The following is a 9707-nucleotide window of genomic DNA, read 5'->3' as shown; positions in this document are numbered from 1 at the left end:
CATCTTATATTATATTACCATGCCCTGCCTGTCGCATTTTGATTGGTCGAGCTGAACCACGTGACTGACCACAAATACACAGTAATGGTCTGTTTACATGCCCGTGAATATGAATAATGAGATTTACAACTCAAAGTATCCTATCTTTACAGCTCAAATGTAAATCTTAATCAATCACAAATAAAATGGAGAACTTGTGGGCCAAGTTGAGATACTTTTTTCTGAAAATATCTCCGGATTTGCCAATATTCTACAGCGTGCGTGACAGTGCGTCTCGTATTGCTCAGTAATGGGGCCCAGTTGTCGTTCGCTCCGAAAATTTTCGCAAATTTTGACTGTTTTCTCCGGTTTGATGATAATATAATGGAAATAACAGACTCCGCTCTGACCATTAACGTTTATTTGTGGGCGCGGGTTCGAGGAAAGCCAAAATTTAACGGGCTCGGAAGCCTCGCCCGTTAATTTTTGGCTTTCCTCTTGCCCTTGCCCACAAATACACTTTAATGGTCAGCGCGTCGCCCGTTATTTCTATAACGTAATTCAGCAGACCTTTCATGTAATAGATGTAAAAAATGTATTAAATATAAAGAATGTAATGTGCATGCCGATCTAGACCTAGCCCTGATCTTATTATGTAATTTGTGAAGATCTTTTGTGTAAATTAAAATAAAAAATATAAATATGTATTAAATCTAAAGAATGTATTTCATGCAGATTGTAAATGAAAAACTATTAAATTGGAACTATAATATTAATTGCCATGTCGACCTGCGATCCGTTTTGAACTGTCCTATAAACAGGATGTGAGATTTGCAGTCCTAGTAGCAAAAAGCATATTAAAAAAAAAACCAGCAGGGGACTGGTCCCAGATTGCAAAAAATAGCGTCAATGATGACACTGTTGCTCCTCAGTGCATTTAGCAGCAGGGATGCAAGGAGAGAGGTTTTGGGAATGTTGCTGAGAAAGATGCAAAGATAGATTTGAAACTGTGAAACTGTAATAAAACCTATTGTTTTTTTAGCAGTGAGCATCTTGCTTGGTAAACGTGCCGTCTCGTACATGAAATCAAAAAACATAATTGTCACATGTCTACCAAACTTGGAATTTGCATAGATCAACAATATCATCAAAACTGATTGATCTGCAATATTTTGTATGTTCCTTGCTACAAAATTCTGACCTGATTGAATTATAGCAGGAAAACATGCACACATGACTGGACAGTGTGGACTGTGTATTGCATGCACTACATCTGCTGTGATGACGGATTGAGTTCATTGTCAGACAACAGCACTGCATCAAAGAACTGTAGTTTACAAAGAAAAATATAATTCAAAACAAACTTTCTTTGTATCACTGATAGCCTTGATTTTCTTTGGATATTGAATGGACATATTTATGAAAGACGTCACTTTAGCTTGTCCATGACAGTGAATTGATTTTTTGCAGAGACTCGATCGGCCCAGCCAAGTACACATGCTTACTCATAACAGCTGGACTACGATGATCACAACATTGTTTGTGATATCCCAATACAAAATTACATCATTGTGATTAATATGTAGTATTGACTACAAAGTAGCAAATGTTTCTTTGGGTGTTGAAACATGTTAGCATAGTGTGTCACAAATCAACACACCAAACAGCGATGTTCATGTAAGAACAACCTGCTTGATTTCCATGGACTTTCTGATAACCCATGGCACTGATATGCCTGTGTTTCCTCTGGTTTCTGAAAATTCTTAGTAAATTTATAAATTCAGTCTCAAAAGTTTTAGTAAATTTCAAAATTTGTTAGTAAACTGGGAATTTGCAAAGTGAGACATTGTACTAGGAAAAAGCAACATCAATTTTGTATGGACTACAGTGAATGACGGTACAAACACAAATTAATATAATTTCATTTAATAACACCTTAACTGTCATCCTTCGATCAAATCTCAGGTTCAAACAGAGCTTTCACAAGTTTCAGACAAATCTACAAATGTGCACTGTCTCTAGCTGAAGCAAGACAGCAGTTGCCATTGTCCTTGATTTGGGCATGTTTCAACAGTAACTGTTGTCTTTTGTGATAGAGTTGCAACCTATATAACTTCTCCCAATTTGCACCATTCATACATCATGACATGTAGTTCTCTGTCATTCTAATGCCATATAAGAGTTATCTGACAGAGAAATCTGATTTTAGCAAACAATATTACATGAAAAGTAGACATGACATCATGTCAAAATAAACTTTATGAATTCAATTCAACCGTCTTGAAAATATGAGATATAGAAATACAAATGCAAAGCTTGTACAGATGAATCAGCAAACTCATTAACATTATCAGTTGTAGAAAGTGCCAGTCTTGTCCCCCACTCTCACGAACATTCAGAATAAGTGAAAATTTACAATAGAAATAAACAGTGATAAGTAATTGTTGCCAAGCCAAAAAATACTGTATTTACTATTACTAAATATGGATGACTCCAATGTTTTCATGTAAATTCACTAACATCGCCAGATTATGGTACAAATTATAACGTTTTGATTGACTTTGCCAGAAATGGCTTCGTGTTCCTATTCCTAATAATAATAATAATAATAATAATAAAATTTTATTGCTTGCTTGTAAATATAGGATGTAATACAAAAATAAGTTCAAGCTTTTCTCCAATAAAGATAAGGTAATATAGTAAATAAAAGTAGCTAATAATAAATATAACTAGGTATTTCTTTGTTTATATAAAGTAATAATATAATCTGCAAGTTGTTCATTAAAAGAGAACTCTTGTTTTGATAGTAGAAAATAAGCTGGTTTTCAGTTGTATCATTTTGGAAATTGATTTTACTGAAAAAGTTCTTCCTAATTGGTTTACAATGCACTTTCTATAGTGTCACTTGAATCACATGGAATACCTCTCGGTAGTTGTATTAATTCAAACATGGTGTTCACGTTACACAGTCTCATTACATAGCTCACTAAATGTCTCAGATATCTTTGATGAGTGACCTATTTGAGCCGCTTGATTTTCAAAGTCATCTCGCTGCTGACATGTACAGTATGCATTACAGGTACTCCTATGTGTACTAACCTTCAATGTTCAGTCCAAGCACCTTGTCCATCTTCTCCGTTTATCTATTCTCTCAGGGCTTCTTTGTGTCTGTTATCGTGTTTTCTAAGCCTTCTGCTTTCTTTCCACTCTTGTCTTACTTGCTATAACACAGTTAGGTCCATCTACGTTTGGAAGATTTGAACAGAAAATGGCCAGCCGCTCCCTATTAACTGGAATGCTTGACCGCCATGAAACTTACAGAGGTGTAGCAGTTTTGTTGGGGAATTTTCTATTGGTCAAAGTACTTCTAGAAATGCACTCCCGACAAATCAAATTTGATGTTATGAAACGATAGCAACATTTTATTGTGGCTGAGGCTAGGGGGTCTTATATGGCTCCTTAACATGAGAAAATTACAGACTGACGTGTCTTGCATGATTGCGCTGAAGAAGTGGGAAACTGAAAGTTTTGCTCATAATTTTACTAACTGTCATTGAAAAAATCGTAAATCCACTAAACAATTCATATTTTTTGACATATTTTAGACCAATGAAGAACGTAATTCATCCCTCCCCTGCATAGTAAAAAGAAGATCAGAACGACTTGTCAGACTAAGACCACAAATGCAAGATCAATAGCATATGTCCATCAATCTTGTAATTTACACTGATAGGACAAAAACCCTTCAAAACTGATGGAACATAGACGTTCTAACATAAATGCATCGTTGGCTTTCGCATCTTCATGTGAGCCAATAAACAAACATATACGCTCTAACTTCCATTTTATTGGCATTTAATGTATACAACACAATCTCTCCTTTCCTTCTCGAGGTATTTTCGTGGTGGTAGTCGCTACGTAACACAGTGTGATCACCTGGTGTGACAAATTAGTTTTACAGAAGCTGTTGACAGAAATGACATCACTTTTGCCTCTTCCAGTTGATTAGCTTCCTCAGTTATGTAACTACGTTGCTAAAAAAAACCAAAAACACAATCTGGTCCACAACCTGAGTCCCAGATGGCCAAAAAAACCACAATCTGGGATTTGTCCCAGATTGCAGTTTTGGTAAAAAGGGAGTTCTAGTTAACAGTCCCAGATTGCATTTCAGTACCTGTACAGAGCTTTATACACAGACTACTCAGAAATTTGCAAATGGTGGTTTTTATTTTCTAGTTATCACTCGCTCAGAGGGGCTTCACACCCTCAATACTGCTCACACTTTGTAAGGTAGGGCCCTCACTTCAATTGTGAGTGCCCATTACTTGTCGATATCTGATATCTGATATGCTTACATACCTGTCTAAACCCTGCACACTCCAGCAGCTCTTCAGACTCGGGCATTGTGAGCAAAACAGACTCATGTTTGTAGCTTTCTATAACTAGTAGTGTTTTTGGTATTGAGATATTAACCGATTACAGTAATTGGATATGACAAAGGTTAAATTGATGAGTAGTAATAATTAGTAGGACCAGTGTTGATACTCATATACTGTGATACCGTGCCAGCAACGTCATCATCTTCTGTTCAACCAGTATTTTGCAATTGTTTTGTAGGATCCAAAAATTGAGGTTAGCTAAAACAGTACGCAGCCGGAAATTGTGAAAGTGATCGGGAGAGTGGAACTTTATTTATCTTAATGTTATTAGTTCGTCAATGCTGCGATTACGAGGCATATGAGTGTTGTGTACGGCAATTTTGATGTCATTACTTTGTAGCATGCCACTTCTTCATCCTTGCCAAATAATTCTTTCACGACATTCAATTACATTAATTATATAAAAATTACACATTTGTTCTCTCTTGACTTTGGAGCTGAAAGACAATGTAGCAATAACATGTATGGTATGTTGGTTGTGTGACCTCATTTTTTTAATGTGAAAATGTGGTTTAAAAGTAGATGCCCAAGAACCTGTCTACCTTAGATGAAAATAACTGGATATTCCTTTTCAATCATTTGTTTCTGTTCAATATTTTTCGAGTTGACATCAATTCTTTCATCTGATGACTGTGTTAACAGTGATAAAAGACTGTTCCTTTCTTCAGAATCCGTCACAATAAAGTTCAGATCATTCTGTCCTTGCAATGACTCACGCCAAGGTTCCTCTTCATTATACTTTGCCTTATTACTGGTATCTGCTTCTTCCTCTCTGGCACTAAACACATTTTTTCCATTCCCCATGCTACTGCTGGAGCGTCCACTAAATGCTCCTGATACATGGTACTGCATCACATAACAGTGTTCAGTCCCTTTCCCTTTAGCAGAGTTATCTACAACTGTTCCAACAGAATAATAGTTGGTATTATTGAAATGACATATCTCTGATTGGTTGACAACTTGTCTGGAAGGTGACTTGCAAGAACTGTACTTGTCTTCATTGTCAATGAAATTATTGTCGTGCACTGTCTCAAAAACAGAATGCTGATGATGTAAGACATGTTGAATGAGACGTAGTACAAGATATCCGTAGTCATAGATGTCACTGTTGTAGGGCTCGTTTCCTCTAAAAGTATCCATAACTTCCCTTGATTTTGATATATCAATTATGAAGGCAATTGGAAGATGTTCCTATAATATATGAATTAGTAAACAGAAATGTGTATCATAAAATGTACCACTTTGCATAGCAAAATTCAAGTTATCGAGAATATCCAGCGTTTCCGTAACAATTTCAAAACTTTTTTACGCAACTGGGTTTTTATTTGCGTAAAATGTATCAAAATATGCGTACGGTGAGATGGGCAGTCTTTTCTGTAGAACTTTAGGGGGCTTCCTTTAATGCGCATGCTCTATTCACAAAAAACAAATAACCTAAGGGGCTTCGAGGTATGTAGCTGAACGCTGGAAATGCTGTAATGCATGTCTCGTATGATCGTTGAGCAGCCTAATGACTTCATGTTCAAAGAAAATACTTTCTGACTACGATATTAGTGTTTTCAAAGAGCCAACAAAAAGCAGATACTGATCAAAGTCCAGCGGGACCTTTCAAGAATGCAACCCGACAGAGTTTAAATCGTCACCTGTAAACACTTTCCAAACAACATGCGACATAATGACCTTTAATTGTGTTGTGTTACCAACAACGTCGACTCAGTCGATGCTCAAATTTTTTGCATCTGTAATGTCATTGTCTGTACAGAAATGATTGACATGATGCTTTGTGATGATGAAATACAATGTTGCATAAAGAGTTGCAGTCTGCTAAAGTCCAGGGCTCGAAATTTTTTTTAAAAATTCACTTGCCATAGGGCAAGTGAATTTTCAATTTTACTTGTCCGGAAGAAAAATTCACTTGCCCTGAATTTCAGATGATTTAAAGAGTAAATGTGTATGGTTTTATTCATGTCATTGTAAAGAAACAGTAGCTGTAACTTACAGATAAATTTGTGTCCTTATTCTGTGTATCAAAAATAATATCTTATGTAATGTATACATGCACAGTGTTTCAGCCAGCTTTTGCTAGCATGGGGACACAGTGACCCATAGTAGGTCTTAATGGGGACAAATTAAATTTTGGGGGGACATGTAGTGTATTTCAATAAAACAACACCGGTACATTGTCATTGTGTGTCATCATGACCTGGTGTACCTTGTGTTAAATAGGCAAGTCAGGTAGGTGCACTAAGGGCAAGTATATAATAGGCCACCGGTGTTGTGTCAAATTGTGCCCATGTGAAACTTTCAGTATCATTTAGTTTACTGCTACCACATGGTATGTGCATAAACTGCAGGGTTCCCCTATTAAAGTCACCAAAATGATTAGCCAACTCATTAGCCAAATCAAAAATCTTGCAGCCACTTTGAACAACTTTTAAACAGTTTGTGATCTCAAGTGTAGCAACAGCTTTCTCGGCATTCAGGAGTTCCTAATTTTACAAATCAAGATGTTTTGTATGTGGTTCATGATAGTTTTAACATTAAAGAAATATTTGTTTAGTTTTTAAATACATTAATTATCTGTGTTTTTTATGACATTGAAGGGATTGAAATACTTTTTCATTTCTAGTGGTAAACTTTTGCCACAAGAAATAATTAGGTGGCAATTCTAAAAATCAGGTAGCAATGTGAAATGTATATTACCACAGATACAGAATACTTCTGCAGCATTGAGTCAGTGTTCACAGTATGACAACTTATCATACATATACACTACAAGCTCCTTATGTGGTTTTGTTAGCTACACAAATACAAATTTTCCATGCAGAAGAAAGCATTCGGTAGCATAGTGACAGTGTAGATACAAGTGTTGTGGTGTTGTGTCATAGTTGTGATCAAACAGGCTCAATAGCATCTTCAGCATAAGTATTATTCTTGAGACAAAAAGGGTCAGGTCAAAATCCTTTAAAACAAGACACAATGATATTGTTCAATTCATTTCCCAATGTTTTAAAGAGTAATAATAGTTTTAATGATAATGATAACATTGTAGCCCAGGAACATTTTCATTTGATTTTTTGATATCATCAAGAAATGTCTGGTGATGTTCACTATTACATTATTAAACTGGAGGAATCTGCAGAAATATTAATGTGATGATTTGAAATGGATATGCTTACTGCAACTACTGTTGACAATTTCCCTTTGCCATAACTGTTAATAAAATTTAATTTAAAACTGACAGTCAAGCTAAATTCCATTAAATGGGAAAGCACCAAGAAATTACCTTTTACCATAAGATTGTACCTATTAGACCTCCCTAGGTGGTTTCTTTTGAACCATAATTGTGTACTTAAAAGGTCTTCATTCATGACATCACATAAGATGACCCAGATTTGACCTTTCAGAAAACCTCAAGTTTTTCTCCTTTTCCCTTGTATTCTGACTCTGTTTGTGAAAGTTTCCTTTGAAATAATGGTTTTTACTATCAAACTGAGTAATTGCAGGCCAAATTTTGATTCAAGCAAAGTAGGTAAAACTTGGACTAAAAAGGACGACCGGCACGAGGGACTCACAGAGGCAAAGCCAGGCCTCAGTGTATTCATGGTCGTCCATGATGTATTGTAGCACGGTCCGTCCATTAGGGACTGAGAGGGACCGTGATTGCAGTATCGAACAGCAACAATGTTTGCTTCAAGTACCAGGGAATTTGTAACTTTGTAGAAAGGAGAGTAAAGTGTTTCAATACATTGTAACTTTGTAGGAAGGAGGGTAAATTGTTTCAACACCTTACAACATTTTATTGTAAGCTGTAGTTTTCTGTTGAGGAGGCATCGTAACATGATTTCATGAGAAGAAAAAAACATAAATATTATGTCAATATTTTGCCATTTTGTAACCAAGCAGAACAGAGCTATTTTATCGGCCGGCCATATCGAAAGCGGTACACTCAAAGAACCGGACTCAAAATTCACTTGTCACGGGCGTCAGGCGGCGAGAATTTTCGGGCCCTGAAGTCTAAAATGTTGCAATATGATGATAAATGTCACTTTCCAGCAGGTGCATATGTTCTGTTTTTGTCCTGCATTGAACCACGTTCAGGCAATGTAGTGCGGGCCAAGTATGTCGTGTTATGGGGCGGGATTTCTCAAAGCGTATTAGTTTACGCAGCCATGATTTTTTTTGCGTATTTCATAACAATTTTGCGTAAAATACGCAGGATTTTGCATTAACGGAAACACTGAATATCCATTAATTTAAAATTATTATGGTACTGAACCAGCAACTTCAAACAATATTGTGCAACTGTCATGTTTCGCTCATGCACTTGGAGTGGACTATTTTGAACGAGTTATTTTTGCACAAGAGATTTTTTCTGGTCCATTACAGTAGGGAAAATGATGTGGTTTACCCTAACTACTTTGCTACTGAATTACGGTGACTGTGGACTTATATTTTAGTTTTCTTATTCACTGCCCACTTTAATGACATTTTCACTCTATTTTTGAAGCATTTTATGGATATGATGATAAATAGCTGCACACATGTCTGTTATTTTTATAGATGTGACATTATGAATCATTGAGGCTGTTTTTCGGAAATTAAGTAATATTTTTTTACACGTTTAAAAATTTGTCGAACACACAGAAGACTTGATGGGCAAGTCTCAAAGTGACATGGTAGATGACAAAGAAAAAGAATTAAGCTTTTAAGGGGCTTAATTTTTGTCTTTTTAGATGCATCTTCTTGAGTTTTTCTACGCACGCCCCAAACACACCTGGCCCTACAGGTGTGTTCAAGGTGCACCCGTAACCAACCTCTTTTTCCTGTGTGAGGGTGTTTCCGGTTGGTAAAATAATCGCAATCATACCAATCCATAATCCAATGACAGTAGGTCAGAATTCGCAAGACAATAGTTGTAAACATAGACACACGACAGCACAGAACAGACAGTAAATAGACGGTACACAAACAAAGTCATATTCATGAAAGAAAGATATATGGACCTCTGGTAGTTAGTGGGTTGAATTGCATTGGGGATATTTAAGGTGGGTTATAGATGCACTCAGGGTGCACCTAACATGCCACGCAAAGGGGACTGTACCGCACATCCACCTTTGAACTGATTAACACACCTGAAACTCATCACTCTTGAATTAAATTTGTAAATTTTTTGATCATTCTAACCCCCCCTGAAACACACTATTTTTGGATTTGAAAATTTTGGGAACATTCATACGCACCTGAAAAAAAACTTATCTTGGACAGAGAAAAATTTCTATCATGCAA

The 9707-nt window shown here is 36.3% G+C and overlaps 1 protein-coding gene across 1 annotated transcript in view; it reads right to left on the bottom strand.

Annotated features, from left to right (window-relative positions):
- Positions 1 to 2718: 2718 nt before the first annotated feature.
- The window catches only part of LOC139145779 (uncharacterized), a 300693-nt gene continuing 293704 nt past the window's right edge, over positions 2719 to 9707 (bottom strand). Inside the window, exon 51 of the mRNA XM_070717084.1 lies at positions 2719 to 5609. Coding sequence (XP_070573185.1) covers positions 4962 to 5609 — 648 coding nt within the window. The 3' untranslated portion in view covers positions 2719 to 4961. The remainder of the gene's footprint in view (positions 5610 to 9707) is intronic.

The sequence above is a fragment of the Ptychodera flava genome, chromosome 12 (genome assembly GCF_041260155.1).
Source record: "Ptychodera flava strain L36383 chromosome 12, AS_Pfla_20210202, whole genome shotgun sequence".
Taxonomy (NCBI): Eukaryota; Metazoa; Hemichordata; class Enteropneusta; family Ptychoderidae; genus Ptychodera; species Ptychodera flava.
Note: the sequence above shows the minus strand (reverse complement) of the source record. Positions and strands in the feature narration are given on the sequence as shown.